Source organism: Nannospalax galili, unplaced genomic scaffold (assembly GCF_000622305.1).
Source record: "Nannospalax galili isolate Female #2095 unplaced genomic scaffold, S.galili_v1.0 scaffold107, whole genome shotgun sequence".
Lineage (NCBI taxonomy): Eukaryota > Metazoa > Chordata > Mammalia > Rodentia > Spalacidae > Nannospalax > Nannospalax galili.
Genome location: NW_008358490.1, coordinates 2,687,033 through 2,704,788, shown reverse-complemented (window position 1 = coordinate 2,704,788; position 17,756 = coordinate 2,687,033). Strand labels below are relative to the sequence as shown.

At 43.4% G+C, this 17,756-nt stretch overlaps 1 protein-coding gene across 1 annotated transcript in view; it reads left to right on the top strand.

Moving 5' to 3' along the window:
- The window catches only part of Dglucy (D-glutamate cyclase), a 100,343-nt gene that overhangs the window by 71,349 nt on the left and 11,238 nt on the right, over positions 1-17,756 (top strand). Inside the window, exons 9-12 of the mRNA XM_008821740.3 lie at positions 1,167-1,427; positions 5,822-5,921; positions 9,873-10,021; positions 12,511-12,630. Of these exons, the coding sequence (XP_008819962.1) occupies positions 1,167-1,427; positions 5,822-5,921; positions 9,873-10,021; positions 12,511-12,630 (630 nt within the window). The remainder of the gene's footprint in view (positions 1-1,166; positions 1,428-5,821; positions 5,922-9,872; positions 10,022-12,510; positions 12,631-17,756) is intronic.

The following is a 17,756-nucleotide window of genomic DNA, read 5'->3' as shown; positions in this document are numbered from 1 at the left end:
GCAGGAAGGACTTCTGCTCTCTCTAGTCACTCGGGGTTCCAGAAGCTCTGCCACCCTATCATGTGACTCCCAGGGGGCTCTGGCTATCAACATTCAACAAGTCAAGAGGGAAGGAAGATGCTTGGAGAAGTGCATGGGAAGAGTGGAGTCAGGCCCAGAGGGCACACAACATTTCCTGTCATTCCAGGAGATGGTGCCAGTCTTGGGGCCACCCTAGCTGTGAGAGGCCGGGGCAGGGAGATGAGAATGGACCAATCAATCTGCCATTTTCCTCCACTCAACTTCTTTTTTAAAAAACTCAAAACAAAGTTAGGCATGGTAATGCACGCCTTTAATCTCAGCACTTAGGAGGCAGAGGCAGGCAGATCTCTGTGATTTTGAGGCCAGCCTGGTCTACATAGCAAGTTCCAGGTCAGCCAGAGCTACATAGTGAGACCATTTCAAAAAAACAAAATAACAAAAATCTAAGCAGATGCCTGGTAGGTTGACCAGACTCCAAGAGCATTTGGGAAACACAGATTAGACTCAATAGACCTTTTTTAAAAAGGCAATAATGGAGGACATTAAGTTCAGGGACAGGGGGCGGGGGTAGTAAAGTGGGTAAGGGGTCCGGATATAATTAAAATACATTGCATGAAATTCTCAAATCAATAAAAAATATTTTAATAATGTTATTTATTATTTTTATTTTGTGTGTTATGAGTATACTGCCTGCATGTACATAAGTGCACCCATGTCATGCAATGCCCACGGAGGTCAGAAGAGGGCATCAGATCCCCTTGGAACTCATTACAATGGTTGTTAGCCACCAAGTGGTACTGGGTATCAAACCCAAGATCCTCTGCAAGACAGCCAGTGCTATTAACCACTGTGCCATTAAAAAAAAGTATTTATATATATATATATATATATATATATGTCTTTTTTGGGCCTTTTTTTTTTTTTTTTTTTTGGTTTTTGAAACAGGGTTTCCCTGTAGCCTCAGCTGGCCTGGAACTCACTATGTAGACCAGGCTGGCCTTGAACTCAGAGATCTGCCTGTTAGCTACGGTTAACAACCAAAAAATAAAAATATTTTTTCAAAGATCAAGACAGACACTAAAAAGCCGAATGTTACTACCTTAAACACAGTCACTTCGATATTTTGCTTTATTTTTGTATTTTAGGTAACCGAGGGATCAGGCACCTCCTCTGTAAAGATGAGCTGCTGCTGGCAGCTCTGTCATTGTCTCATGCCCGCTCAGTGCTAGTCACCACTGGGTTCCCCACACACTTCAATCAGGAGCCCCCTGAGGAGACAGATGGCCCACCAGGAGCCATCGCTCTAGCCAGCTTCCTGCACACCCTGGGGAAGAAGGTCTCCATGGTGGTAGACCGAAGAGCCTTGAATTTACATACGAAGTTTGTGGAAGATGCTGTTGAGCAAGGTGAGCAGTGGCATGGGCTCAATCTATTTCCCAGAACAGGCCTTTGTGGGCAGAAAATGGAGGAAATCGATGTACGGACCTTCTGCCATGTACCCAGACCAAAGCTGTGCCCTTGTCATGGGGTGTTTTCTTCAGAGCACAGAACAACTCTTTCTCATACCAACAGCATGATTCTCATTTTATGGAGAAAGAGTCTGAAGCTCCAAGAGGTTCAGGTGATCTAATGAAGTAGGAATGATGGGTTGTGCATCAGTGTTCAGGCTCCTCTACAAGCCAGTGCCCTGCAGGGCCAAAGCTCTGTGAGCCCACTCTACCCAGTAGGGCTGATTCCCACAGGGCACCCTCAACCTAGTGGGGACAGGAGTTAGAGAATAAGTCCCCTGCCTCCTGTGAAAGTGAGATCTCAACCCAGGAAATGGTGACCTTGAATGCACATTCCCCCTTCTTGCTTCCCCTGTTCCCTCTATCAGCTTTTTCACACTGTCTCCCAGGAAACCACTTGCATCCCATCTCAGGCCCTGATTTCAGGGTAACCGGAATGTTATAATAGAGAAGAGAGGCAGGTTGGTTGATTCATGGAGAAGGAAGCTGAGGCCAGTCACCCCTCAGAAGGAGCTTTATTAGGAGAGAGAGCTTCATGACCATGGAGGAGGGAAGGGTTTGATTGGGCCTTGAGGTGGGAAAGCATTATAAGCCTTATAAAAACATGAGAGGTAGTTTAAAGTGGAAGAGTTTGGGAGATAGCAGTCCTATACAATGGGGATGGGGGGAGCATCTGAAGAAGAGTGAGAGAGCCTTCAGAGAAATTCTCTGGACAAAGGGGATTTTCTGACTTTTATAGGTTTTCAGGATGTGGCATGGGACTCACACACCAAGGAGCTGGGTACTAGGTAGGACCATAAATTTGTTTTGCAGCTGTAAAGGAAGAGTGACTGGGCCATGTTCAGAAGAGCCCTACTCACAACAGCAGATGCTTGGGAGCCACCCAGGTGTTCACAGACAGATGAGCAGATAAGAATATGCATTCAGTGGAATGATGCTCAGCCTTAAAGACGAAAAAAATGCCAACACATGCCACTCCATGGATGAACCTTGAGGACATTATGCTAAGTGAAATAAGCCAGTGGCAAAAGGATAAATACTGCCAGGCATAGTGGCACACACCTGTAATCCCAGCACTCAGGAGGCTGAGGCAGGAAGATCATGAGTTTGAGGCCAGTGGGTTACATAGTAAGGCCAGGTCTCAAAAACAAGTAAGAAAACAAATGAAGAAACAAACACACACACAAAAAAAGTCAAGCACTATAATTCCATTTTTATGAGGTACCTAGAATAGTCAAGTTCATAGAGACAGAATAGAGTCAGGATTGTCAGGGGCTTGGTTATGAGGAAATAGGAAGGAGTGTTTAATGGTGTCATAATTACTTTCCTTATTACTGTGGCCAAACAGCTAACAAGAAGCCACCTCTGGGAGGGTTTATTTTGGCTCACAGTTTGAGGCGATACAGTCCATCAACATGTGTCTACAGGAGCAGGGGAGCTCAACAGTCGAGAGCAGCAGGACAGGAAGTGGAGTCGAGCTATTAAACCTGAGGCTTGCCCCCAATGACCCACTTCCTCTTAGAGGCCCCACCTCCTAAAGGTTCCATAACTTTCCAAAACAGTATCACCAGCTAAGGATCAGGTGTGCAAACATATGAGCCCATGGGGAATGTTTCACACTCAAATCACAACAAATGGGAAGGGTTTCCACTTGGGAAGAGTAAAGAGTCCTGGAGATGCACAGGGTGGTGGCTACACAAAAATGCACTTAATCCCATTGGAGTAAGATGGTAAAAATGAACTGGGTGTTATGTGCACGCTTATAATCCTAGCCCTGGGGATCCTCAGAGACAATAGGATCAGGAGTTCAAAGCCAACATTGGATACATGGTTGGACTCTGTCTCAAGAAAAAAGGGTTAAAATGATCAATCTTATGCCTTGTATATTTGGCCAGAGTTAACTTTTGTTTACAAAGAATGCAGGCTTGGCCCTGCTGAGTGTGAGATATCTGAGGCACACGAGTGAGAGGCAGAGTAGAGTCACACACAGAGGTGTTCACAGCCTCTGACTAACCAGAAGGACATGTTAGAGGGCTTTGGCACAGTGATGGCATCTACAGTGGAGGCTCTGATGGAAAGTACTGTGGATATAAATGGGGATAAAGCAAATATGCCAAAATTGTACACTGAGTCCCTTCACATCTGGAGGATGAGGAAAGGTAGGGAGGTGGCTTTGGAATACTAGAAGGAGCAATAGGAAACCAAGGGACGATGACTGTGACGCTGTGCTCCCAGGCCAACACCAACAGTTTTCCACCTGACAATTTCTCTGGTGGCTGTTTAGCATTCATTTTCTAGAAGGAGCTGTGCCGTCCCTACTCAGCTGGGCAGCTCCCAGGGACTCTGCTCAGGGCTGTCTTCCTCACATGGTACTGGGGCGGGGGGAGGGGGGCAGTGCACGGTGGCTGCTTCATTGGACTTTACAGAAGTTTTATTATATTTAGATGAAAAACATGAAAGTAACTGGACCTATTAGTGAAAGATATTTCAATCCTTTTGCTGAGGCCTAGGGCACAGTCTAGAGGAAAAAAGGCAGAGTCATTTCTCTGAGCATAAACCCACCAAGGAGCTCACTTTGTCTCTCAGAAGAGGGAGCCGTGTCTTCCTGACTTGCCTTGGCAGAAGTTCTGAAGTGCCCTTTCTCAGATGTGAGCCCCACATTGCCTTGGTCTCCTTGGTACCCACTCCTCTGACCAGTATCCAGCATCCTCATAGGAAGTGAGGAGGAGTGGCTTTACCCTGCACCTCTTTGCACCAGACCCCAGCTACGTAGATGTCAAGTTTATCATGGCACCATCCCAGCAATATGGCCAGGTGGGCGTTACTTTGTAGAGGAAGATCTCAGGGCATTCATGTGGCTTGTCCAATGTCAGATACCTCTAAGTGATAGGTCCAGGGACCCTGCCTGATATCTCTGTTGGCCATCTCTAGTTCTGCTTGAAGATTTGTCCTGGGCCAGTGAATATCACCAAGATCCTTCTCCAAACTGCTGTGCGATAAATGAAAACCAAATAAATCTCAATTTATTTGGGGATTTTTGTATATTTTGCATATAATCTAAAACAGTGTGTTGTGTAATCAGAAAAGGTTCTTTTTTTAAGGAATCAATTTCACTTTGTAACTCACTCCCATAAAACTACCTAACAGAGGGCCCAGTCTCTGGGATTTTGTGTGAATTGTTATTTGTATTCCCTGAAGGAATGTTTGTATGGAGGAGGGACAGATAAGAATTTGGGGTGAGAATTTGATGGTTGATTTTACATGACAGCTTGCCATAACCCAGAATCACCTAAGGAAGGAGTCTCAATGGAAGAGTTACCTCGATCAAGTCGGCCTGTGGGCATGTCCGTGGGAGATTGCTTTGATTGTTAATTGAAGTGGGGAGACTCAGCCTATTGTGGGTAGCACCATTCTCTAGGTCCTAGGCAGGAGACCTTGCACAGTATGAGGAAGGAGAAACTTAGCAGAAAGAAAGCAGTATGTGGCATTCTTTTCTCTCTGTTGTTTTTTTAAGACAGGGTCTTACTATGCAATCCTAGCTAGCCATGTAGACCAGGCTGTCCTTGAACTCACAGAGATCTGTCTGCCCCTGGAGTACTGGGATTAAAAGCATATGCCACCACACCCTGCTCTTGACTGTGGATATGATGTGACTAGCTGCCTGAGTTCTTACCTTGACTTCCCCTCAATGATGGACTGTGACCTGGAATTGTAGGCTGAATAAACCTTTCCTCCCCCAAGTTGCTCTTGGTCAGAGTGTTTTATCACAGCAGCAGAATTGAAGCTCTAACAGAATTGGAATTGTGACACTAACATGTATACCACACTTGACTTTGGTCAACTTCTTTTGTGTCTCCGAGCTTCAGTTTTCCTCTAATATAAAATGGAAATAATAATTGTTTTGTGAAACAGAACTATTATGAAAATTGAATGAGAGCATGCTTGTCAAATGCTTAGCAGAGGTCAGGCACATTACTGTCTGGGTATCTAAATGTGTACCCAGCACTCTGGCTGGCAGTGGGCCAGAACAGACCTCCTGTTAACATGGTGTTGTGGGGCATCTTATATATGGCATATCCCCTGGTCTACACTGGACCCATTTGACCCTCCAACCCCAGATAACTTTAGAGTTTATTCAGGATCAAACGTAAACCTATCAACATCTATGTTCTAACAAAGTGTTCTGCAGAGGGATACTGCTCAATAATGGTCACACTACTGTCGAAAGAAGTTTTTGGAAGCATGATGTGCCACCTGCACTAATGCATCTGCCCATTGTCTTTATTTTCAAGGTGTTCTGAAGACACCAATCCCTATATTAACTTACCAAGGTGGATCAGTGGAAGATGCTCGGGCATTTTTGTGTAAAGATGGGGATCCCAAGTCACCTAGGTACGTATGTTGCACCCCAAATCAAGCGCATGGGGGTGAGGAAGGCTACATTCCCTTAACTTTTTTGACAAGGTTTCTCCTCACCTCACCCTATAAAAGAGAACAAAGCCATCAGCCCAAGAAGTCAGGATTCTGATGGGCCATGGTAGACATGAAGCTGGAGATGTCAGGGTCTACTGATCGGGGAGGGGGTGGTTCACAGAGTGTGTCTGAAAACAGGTCCATGCCAGCAGGAAGAGATAGTGCTTATTCTGAACAAAATCCAAAACAAAGGCTAACAGTCTCTTAAACAATGGGGTCAGGGCTCACTGGAGCAGTAAAATTATTTCAACTGAGAGTAACCAACACCTTTCGAAGATGAAATAGAAATAGCATCATATAGCTTGTAATGAGATGTGCTCTCATGAAACTCTGTGTTTGTGTTTGTGTGTGTGTGTGTGTGTGTGTGTGTGTGTGTGTGTGTGTGTGTGTCTGTGTCTGTGTCTGTGTCTGTGTTTGGGTATGTTTTTCTGTGTGTTGTGGTCAAACATTTTGAAAACCTCTTGTTTGTCATAAGTAGAAATGTGTTTCAGATGTTATAACTTATACAATATTTTGTATACTCTTAACAGCCCACAGTAACACATTTTGCACTGTAAACCAGTACACATGTGTAACCAAGATAGACATTCAAAAGCCAATATTGACTTTCACTATTGAAAGACTCAAATCGGTTCTATGTGCAACATACTCTGTTGCTTTCAATCTGTTTTACTCCAGCCCCCGACTTTGCCTATTTTAAGTAGTGCTGCTAGGAACAAGGGTGGACAAACCACTCTGTAAGTCCTTGCTCTCAAGTCTGTCTGATCTGTACCCAGAAGTTGAATTTCTGGATCATGTGGGGAATCTATTTTTAATATTTTGGGAAACTGCATTACTGTTCCATCATGGCACTGAGATTTTGAAGAACTCTACCGTGGGGGGATTTAGAGAGACATGAAAGTGTCAGTTTCCTGTTTCCACTTTGGAGTATCAAAACAACATTCCTGCTAATAGGGCTGGAGAGATAGCTCAGAGGTTAAGAGCACTTGTTGCTCTTGCAGAGGACCCGGGTTCAGTTCCCAGCATCCACATCCCGCTTTTCACAACTGCCTGTAACTTCAGTTCCAGGGAATCCAACACCCTCCTCTGGCCTCCATGGGCATTGTATGTACATGGTGCACATACAGGTAAGCAGGCATACACACATACACAGAAGTCAAAAAAAAAAAAGAAAAAGAAATAGCAATACCAACAGCAACCCCAGATGACATGTGCTAAGCTCCAAGTACCTGTGACAAGTGCCTCCTTTAGCTCCATCAATGCTGTATGAGATCCACTCTGCAGATGCATGATACCCTGCAGATAGAGAAAGTAATGCATGGTTGGAAAGACCAAACAACTCACCCAAGGCCAATGGCAGGAGGACCTAGAGTGAGACAAGGTGGCAGAATTCCAGAGCCACTTGACCACCATTCCACCTGTGCCTTTGTAAGATCATCTTATGTTCCATTTCCTAATTATTTGATGTCTGTAAAGTGAACCAGAGGCCAAGGAAGCCAAGGAGGGGTAATGGTGGCTCATAGTCTCCAACACTTAGTTTCTCTCAGACTGGCCACTGAGTTGAGTAAGGGGCATTGGGTGGGACACTGGAAGTGTCCCTCCAGCCACCCAGTTACCTTGACCACTGATCTTCTCCCTTACAGCTCTAGTAAATTGCAGAAGATCCCAGTGGCTGTTAAAAGGCCGTTGAGGCAGGAAGGAAAGTTGGGGGAGATTAAGGGGACGTGGGAAGAGAAAGTAGCCTTACTCCAGAATCTGCCTCAAAGAAACTGCAACACAACTGACAAAACCAAAATTGCCCATGAATAGGGCTGGAGAGATGCCTCAGAAGTTAAGAGAGCACTACCGCTCTTGCAAAAGACCTGAGTTCAGTCCTCAGCACCCACATCAAAAAGTTCACACAACAGCCTATAACTCTAGCTCCAGGGAATCTGATGACCTCTTCTGGACTCTATGGACACCTGTACTCACAAATGTGCACACATGCACACTTAAAATAAATCTGGGCTGGAGAGATGGCTCAGTGGTTAAGAGCACTGACTGCTCTTGCAGAGGACTGGGTTCAATTCCCAACACCCACATGGTGGCTACAAACGATCCTTAACTCCAGTTCCAGGGGAATCCGAAACTTACTTCTGACCTCCACAGCATTGCATGACACAGGTGCACTTCCTTACATGCAGGCAATACACTCATACACATAAAATAAAAATAATAATTTAAAAATAAAATAAAATACAGCCTGGTCTACATATTGAGTTCCAGGACAGCTGGGGCTATAGGGAGACCCTGTCTCAAAAAGACAAAAAAATAAATAAGTAAAATAAAATAAATCTTTACAAAAATCATAAAATTTCCCAGAGAGATAGTGTTTTGTTTTCCTAAAGACATCTCAAATAAGGATGCTACAAACAACAAGTAGGGCCTGAGAGATAATTCAACAGTTCAAAGCACTTGCTGCACAAGCCTGATGACCTGCATTCAATATCCAGAAACAGAAGGTGATAACCAACACCTAAAAGTTGTCCTCTGCCCTCTACACATGTGCCATGGTGCATACACACACATACGCACAGATACAGACACACTCATACACACACACACGGAGACACTAACAGTAATAATTTTTTTCTTAAGTTCAGGGTGTCATTTACCTGTTGGCAAGATGACTCAACAGGTAAAGGTGCTTGCTGCCAAGCTTTCCGATCTGAGTTTGATGGCAAGACCCCAAATAAAGTTGTGCTTTGACCCCCACACATGTCCTGTAGCACGAATGTACCCATAGATCATACATACACAATAATTATTTTCAAAGTAGCAATTAAACTTTAAGACATCCTCAGCTACAAATCAAGTTAGAGGGCAGACTGGGCTATATAAGACCCTATTTCAGAGAAGAAAAACAAAAAACAAAAAGCTGTATTTACTTAGGACCAGAGTGTTTATAACCTTGAGTATATGCGTACTCAGCTCTCTCCCTAAATTCATCCAAGCAATATATCTCACAAAACCATCTTGTGATTTCATTTACAAAAGGAAATTCCTTTTTTAAAAAAATAAATAAACCAGCTTATATTTTTTACTTTTAAACTTACTTAAAAAGGGGGCTGTAGAGATGCCTCAGCAATTAAGAGCCCTGACTGCTCCTCCAGAGGACCTGGGTTTGGTTCCTAGCACCTACACGGCAGCTAACTGTCCATAACTCCAGTTTCAGGGGATCCGACACCTCTCTTCTGGCCTCTGTGGGCATTGTATGACATGGGTACGCTTACATACATGCAGGTTCATGCACATAAAATAAAAATAAATAAAAAAATTAACTTAAAATTTAAACTTTGTTTAATCTTTAAATCTTGTTATAAATTATATTCTCTGAACACTATAACTTAGAAAGACACAGAATCATATATGTAGCCAATGGAAAGACACAGACATATAGCTCCCCTTTCTTTAGAAGGCTGCCTTCATGTGTGTACTGTCCTTTTCCTCTGTGTGTGTGTGTGTGTGTGTGTGTGTGTGTGAAATACCTGTACTTAAATATAAAGTGTGTACTATCTCTCATCTCTTAATAAACTTATTGCACTCTGACTCATTTTGAAATTCTTTTCTGCAGTTTATCAATGCAGCCAAGGATCTGGTCTTACCTAAGTGCAGGTCCCTAGTGGGAAGTTCTCAGGCTACTCACCATGGCCACAGTGCTGGACTGTCTGAATACCACCATCACCATGATGAACTAGACCCCAGCAGAGGTTTCCCACACAGTAGGCCCTTAGAATTAAAGGACCAGTTAAGAAACCAAGGGTTCTTCACACAAGACACACAAAGGTGTCATATTCCCTATGAAGACTTAGCACCATTGCTTCCAAGCAGATTTGACCACCTGGTGGCCATAGAACGTGCTGGAAGGGCTGCTGACGGCAATTACTACAACATGAGGAAGATGAACATCAAGCACTTAGTTGATCCGATTGATGATATTTTCCTTGCAGCACAAAAGATTCCTGGAATCTCATCAACTGGTAAGTAGCAGACATGAAGAATTCAACACGACCTTCTCAGTACTAGGCATCTTTTTAATGATGACTGAGCACAGGACAAGAAAGGGTTACACGGTCACTGTTGCTTTCCACTCACCAAATGGTCTTTGTTTATTACATTCAGTCTAGACACTAATGAGACCGTTATTAAGAAATGCAACATTCCCACAGGAGAAAGGGAAGTGACACAGAACACATTCAATTTACCCAACTCTGAAGTAATAAAACTCATCATGAAATGTTAGCAATAATAAAATTGAGGCACGGCATATTATTTTGATAATATAGGATGGACTGTGTCAGGTATCATCTGATGAAATGCTTCAATTTTTAAGTGTATCAAATGTAAGATGAGTGAAATATTACTGTTGATGATGTGATCATTCGCCTTTGTACTGAACTTTATGGTTTTCCAAGAGATTTCACAACAGTGGTACTGTTTATACCACTTAAAAACCCCTGAGGTTGGAAGGAAGTAAACTGCCCAGAAAATGAGGCCGGAGGAGGTGTTCTGAAGTTGTCTAGCTAATTAGCATTGCTGGTAGAATCAGGAACACAGTGCAGGCTTCCAGGTCCTACTGCTCAGGGACCACATTGTTATTATGAGTATGCAAATCCCCAAAGGACCCCAGCTATGCCTGACTCCCTCAGGGGCAGGCGTCAGGTCCTTCAGTGCCTGTTGTTCTCTAAATGCCTCAAGTGTTTCCCAGACACATTAGTCCCCTCTGACTTTTGAGGTTTTGAGGAGACAATGAAAATCTTCTGGGCTGATTAGAAAGTTTCTGCAAATCCTCAGCTTTTCCCAGAAGTGGCTGTGGGTGGGGCACATATAGTGCAGTTGGCTTGGTTGGTCTCTGGCTTCCTGTCACTCTGGGTCGGGCAGGTGGAGGACCCAAGGCCTTCAGGGAGGTGTTCTCAGCATGGGAGAAGGAAAGAATTTCTGAGTCCAAAGAAGCAGTTAGCAGTCAAAGTTAGGGGAATTGCTGGAGCACCCCCTTCTCCTACTGAATGAACCCCATCTGTAATGGCCATCTATGACTTCTAACTACCCCTTTAGCTTACCCCTGGACACTTCCAGCTGGTTGTATTAATATCTGTCATTCAACAGGTTGTCACTGACCTAGAAAACTATTTTGAAAAAAAATTCTCAGGGTGTAAATAGAAGCTGTTCAGTCATTCACAATTATCTGATTCTTTTTGGCTGAGTCTGATCTCCAGTGCTTGACTTGGTCTAGTTCCCCTCTCCACCATCCCACAATTAATGTTATCCTCTGGCAGAAGTCTTCTGCATATTACAAGCCCTTGTGGAATCAGACCCAAATACAGTAATACCCAGTCCGGTAGGCTTGCAAGGTGTTTTAGTTTCTTTCTTATTACTGTGCTAAAGACATTGACCAAATCAACTTGGGAAAGGATTTATTTGACTTACAGCTCACAGTCCATCATCAAGGGAAGCCATGGCAGCAACTCAGAGCAGTAACCTGGAGACAGGAACTAAAGTGCAGACCACTGAAGAGTACTGCTTACTGGCTTGTTTCCCTAGCCTGTGTTCAGTTCGCTTTCTTATACAGCACAGGACCACCTGCCCAGGGATGGTACCACCCACAATAGGCTGGGCCCTCCCCCATCACTCAACAATCAAGAAAAAGCTCCACAGGCATGGCCACAGGCCAATCCAATAGAGAAAATTCCTCAATTGAAGTTCCCTCCACCCAGGTGTGTCAAGTTGATAAATGAAGCTATCTAGCACAGGAGGAGGTTAGTTTTCTGTCCTTGAAGGCACTGGGGTACACCTCTTGCATAAAAGGTTATTAAGACCACTCTCACTGTGTTGTCCAGGCTGGTCTTGAGCTAGAACAATCCTTCCACTTAGACCTCCAGACAGCTGTACCTAGAATTATCTATTGGCAGGTAAAATTGCTTCCAGTTCAGCTGACTATCTAGTATACAAAAGTGTGTGTTCTTGCTGGGTGTGGTGGTACTCACCTTTAATCCTGGCACTCAGGATTAACTCTGTGAGTTCGAGGCCAGCCTGGTCTACATAGTGATTTCCAGGCCAGCTGGAATATGCTTTTCATATTCCTTAAGCAGAAGCCTTTAAAGTAAGTTACAGTTTACCTCTGCCAATGGGATGTTGGCCAGTCACATTGGTAGAGCTCAGTGAGTGGAGCCACTGTGTGTGAGCTCCTGAGTGTCACACTGTCCTTGTCTCCAGTGGGCCTGATAATGTCAGAAGACAAGATACTCCCACCTGTGACTGGAGGTTGTGATCTAACAGAAGAGAGTCTCACTCCAGTGAGTTCCAAAACTGGACTCCTAACTTCAGAAGTTTCTAGACGAACTGAAGAGGAAACAATATCTAGTTATCAGAAATCTATTCAGAGCCAAAACAGACACATGTGGAGGGGCTGCCTAGTCCCACTCCCACCCCCCCTTATCTTGTATACTGACTCAGTTTCCCTTCCCTTCAGGGGTTGGTGATGGAGGCAATGAACTTGGGACAGGCAAAGTCAAGGAGGCCGTGAAGAAGTACATTAGAAATGGAGATGTCATTGCCTGTGATGTGGGGGCTGACTTTGCTGTCATTGCTGGTGAGTACCCCAGGGTTCAGAGATCATTGCGAAAGAGGGGATGGAAAGATTGTAAGAGCCGGAAGTAGTAGATGACCTCAAGTCAGAGTTTTCCAGACAGTTGGTCAGTTACATGAACTTACAGCAACTGTGACAGCATGCACAAGTAAGTCCCATGCAAGCTCAAACCAGAAAAAAAGAAAATCCTAGCATAAGGAAGTGGGTAAGAAGCCCCAACTCAGCCTAAGGAAATTGTGGTAACAGATGGCTACTGGGAGGGGCAGAGATAGTCTCTTTCAAGCACAGGACTCTTGGTAGGTCAACCAGGCTCCAGTGGATGGACCCACACTAAAGGACATCTGGGACACAAATTAGACTTCATAGGCCTTAATATATATAATACAGTGCATTAAGTTGGGTGAGGGAGCAAAGATGAGGGGATCTAAATACCATCAAGTTATGTTGTATGAAAATTGCAAAAAGTCAATAAAAATACAAAAACTAAATTAATAACCTTACATATTAGAAGACTAAAGAAGAAACTCACATAAGATCAAGAGATACAGAAAAAGTATTTTAATTCTTTTTATGTGTATGAGTGGTTTGCCTGCATGTATGTAAGTGCACCCATGAGTATAAAGCTGGAGGAGGCCAGAAGAGAGAATGGGATCCTCTGGAACTGGAGTTACAGATGGTTGGTAGCCTCCCTGTGGGTGCTAGAAACTGAACCCCGGTTCTCTGCAAGAGCAGCCAGTGCTCCTGACTGCTGAGTCATCTCTCTAGCCCCCAGAAAATTTTTTGTTATTTTTATTTTTTGTCTTTTAGAGACAGGGTCCTTATAGCTCCAGCTGGCCTGGAACTTGCTACATAGATCAGGCTAGCCTCCATCCTGCAGAGATCCTGAGTGCTGAGATTAAAGGCATGTGCCACCACACCCAGCTCAGAAAAAATATCTTTAGAAATCCATCCGTGGGGCTGGCGAGATGGTTCTGAAGTTAAGAGCACTGGTTGCTCTTGCAGAGGACCCAGGTTTGGTTCCCAGCATGAACATGGCTGACAGCTGTCCTTAACTCCAGCTCCATGGGATCCAACACCCTTTTCTGACCTCCACAGGTGCATTTATATACATGCAGGCAATATACTCATACACATAAAATCCATCCAGGAGTGGCACAGTGAGGACATCCTCTCTCTGACCACTGTTTTTCAACGTTGTACCGGAAGTCTTAGTGCAATAAGATGAAATAAAATACACACAGGTCGAGAAGAAAGAAAACAATTGTTTCTGTACATGTCATGTTCATCCCTATAGAAAATCCAAAAGAGTCAACAGCAACAAAAAAATTCCTAGAACTAATAAGTGACTATATCAAGGCTTCAGAACACCACGTCAATCATCAACAATTAATTAACTGAATCTGAAATTAAAAACATACTGCCATTTATAGTATCACCTTTCAAAATGTAATACTTAGGTAGAAAACTAGCAACATATCATCACCATCTATATGAGGAAAAGTATAAAACGTTAATGAAAGATATCAAAGAAAACTAAATAATGGAGAGGTAGTCCATGTCCGTGGATAGGAAGACTCAACAGTATCAAGATGTTAATTCTCCCAATTTGATCTACAAATCTAATGCAATACCAATCAATATCCTCAGGAGTAATTACATGGATTCTATATTAGCTGCTTTTCTCATTGCTGTAGAAAAATACCCAACAAAAGCAATTTAAGGAAGGAAGAGTTTATTTTGGCTCACAGTTTGAGGGGGTGCAGTCCATCATCATGCATGGCAGGAGTGTGAGGCAGCGGATCACATTGTATCTGCATCAGGAATCAGAGAGTGATGAATGCCAGCGTTCTGCTTGCTTGCTCCTGTTTTCTTTTTCTTTCTGTCTTCTTGTGTGTGATATATGTTCTCTGATTATACATATGCATGGCATATGAACACCCCCACACATATGCATAAATAAATAATAATAAACATAATCATTAAATAATAATAAACCAAAATATGTTATTACCATAAAATCCAGAAATCACACTTTTTGGTATTTACTCAAATGAGTTCGAGGCTTATGTCTACACAGACACCTGTACTGCACACAGATGTTCATAACAGGTTTATTCATAATTGCCAGCACTTAGAAGCAACAAACTATCCTTCAGGGGGTGAATGGGTAAACTGGGTACATCCAGATGATGGAATACGTTCAGTGGTAAAAACAAATGAGCTATCAAGTCATGAAAAGCCATGAGGAACTTTAAGAGCTTATTACAGAATGGAATAAGCCTGTCTGAAAAGGCTGTGCATGAGCTGATTGCAATCGCATGAGGTTCTGGAAGAGGCAAAACTATGGAGATAGCAAAAAGATCAGTGGTTGCTAGGGACTAGAGGAAAGAGCTCATGTGTGCAGTGAGCTCATACCATCATGGACCTTTAGAACATGAGCTCAAGTTAGCTGCCTTTCCTGGTACCCCTCTAGTCTCTCCCATCCCCATTATGTACCCTGTGATCCAGGCATGATGGCTACTGTCATTGCATAATACTGCACGTGTTTTAATTTTTTTTAATCTAAAAGATGATGTGATAGTAAGGCCAAAGTCATTCTTAAGAAGCAGGTAGTGATGAATGACAGACGCAGGCAGAAATGTGCCGTGTTATCCCAACCATAGCGCCGTCAGTGGCTTTAGCTTGCTGTCAGCGTCACTTTCCATGCTCACCCCTTCTATTAAAGCTGACAGACATGCATTTCACTTCTGCTGTTTCCTTTGATATGGTTTCCAAACATGTTCTTATTTTCTACATTCGCATAGAGGTTGAGAATGAGCTCATTACACAACGGTGAGAATGCACTTAATGCTGCTAAACTGCAAACTTACAGATGGTGAAGATGGTAAACTCAACTGTGATGATTTGTTTTGAACGGATGGATGGATGGATGGATAGATGACTGATAGATGAGAGGTGATAGATGATTGATAGATGAGAGATGATAGATGATAGGTAGATAGATAGATAGATAGATAGATAGATAGATAGATAGATAGATAGATAGATGATAGAAATATACTTAATACTATTGAACAGTATACTTAAAGATGGTTAAAATAATGAATTCAGGGCTGGAGAGATGGCTCAGCAGTTAAGAGCACTTACTATTCCTGCAAAAGACCCAGGTTCAATTCCCAGCACCTACTTGGTAGCTAACAACTATCTGAAACTCCAGTTCCAGAGGATCCAACGCCCTCTTCTGTCCTCCAAGGGCACTGCATGACATGGGTGCACTTACACACAAGCAGGCATAACACTTATACACATAAAACAAAAATGAATAAATATTGAATTCAAGAATGCTATATTAAACAGACAGGCGACAGACAATAGAGAGATGGTAGATAGGTGATAGATAGATAGATAGATAGATAGATAGATAGAGATACTTTAAAATTTTTGATTTACTTATTTATTTTGAATTTATTTTAATTTTATATGTATGAGTGTTTTGCTGTTTGTAAGTATAACGATATGTACAACACCCATGGAGGCCAGAAGAGGGAGTTAGAGCCCCTGGAAATGAAGCTGTAGATCATTGTTAGCCATGAAGTGGATGCTGAGAACTGAACCCCGGTTCTCCAGAAGAGCAGTCAGTGCTTTTAACCCCTGGCTATTTCTCCAGTCCTGATAGATAGATACTTAACACTCCTGAAATGTGCACTTATAGATACTTAACACTCCTTAACTGTGCACAGTTAAGATGAATTCTATTGTGATAGTTTAGATGGATAAATGGAGAGATGGATGGATGGATGGGTGGATGGACGGATAGATAGATAGATGATAGATAGATAGATAGATAGATAGATAGATAGATTGCTTTCATCCACAGTTCTAGGTTAACTCTCTCCCCAAGGCAGATCATAGAGACTAAAATTTCTCTTCCCTAAAGCTAGAATCCTCCCCCACAATTAGCCAACCACAAAGAAATTATCCAATCTACCCTTTTCTGATGGGTTATAAGACCCTCCTCAGTCTAGAACAGTCCTACCCCATACCCAGGAGGAAGAAATGCTGCACAGAGAGGCCAAGAACTTGAGGAAGTATGCCTTGCTGGGTTTCCCCAGCCCATCTATTAACATTAGATCTCCACCAAAGCCAGAAAGGAAGCTCAGGGAGCTTGGGGTTAGCCAGATACATGAGGTTCCTGAAGGACCACCCAAAGTGGTTCCTACGTGCCTGTCCATCTCTTCATCTGCATCTTTCATAACATCCTGTGTAATAAGCCAGTGTGTTTTCCCCTGAGTTCTGTGGCTGCTGGAGCAAATTAATTATCTCCAAGGAGGGCTTCTGAGAACCGTGCTGTATAGCCATACAGCCAGTCAATTGGAAGCTAAGGTGAACAGCTTGGGGTTAGCCATTGGCATCTTGGGGAGTGAGACCTCAAGTTGTAGGATCTGGAGCTGGGGCAGGGGTGGGGGGAGGCATCAGAACTGAATGGGATTCAACACTCAGCTGAATCTGCTGCAGTAAAACTATTTGCTTCCTAGTAGGGAGCAACCCCCAACACCTTTTGTGTCACAGAAGTCCTCTGTCTTGATTCTTGTGGTGTAAGAGCAGGGAAGAAATAGCTCGATTTTCCTACATGTATGTCATAGTTTTTAATCATTTTTAAAAATTTAAAAATTAAGCCAAGCATGGTGGCTCGTGCCTTTAATCCCAGCACTTGGGAGGAAGAGGTAGGCAGATCTCTTTGAGCTCAAGGCCAGCCTGGTCTACATAGTGAGTTCCAGGCCAGATGAGGCTACAGGGAGACCCTGTCCCAAAAAGATCAAAAAAGGGCCTGGAGAGATGACTCAGAGGTTAGGAACACTGGTTGTTCTTGCAGAAGATCCGGGTTCAAATCCCAGTACCCACATGGCTGGTAACAACTCTCGGTAACTCCAGTCCCAGGGGATCCGACAGCCTCTTCTGACTTCCTCGGGCATTGCACAATGCGGGAGCACTTACCTACATGCAGGCAATACACACATACACATAAAATAAAAATAATAAATAAAATTTTTTAAAAAGATCAAAAAATACCCAGGCATGGTGGCGCATGCCTTTAATCCCAGCACTTGGGAGGCAGAGGCAGGCGGATC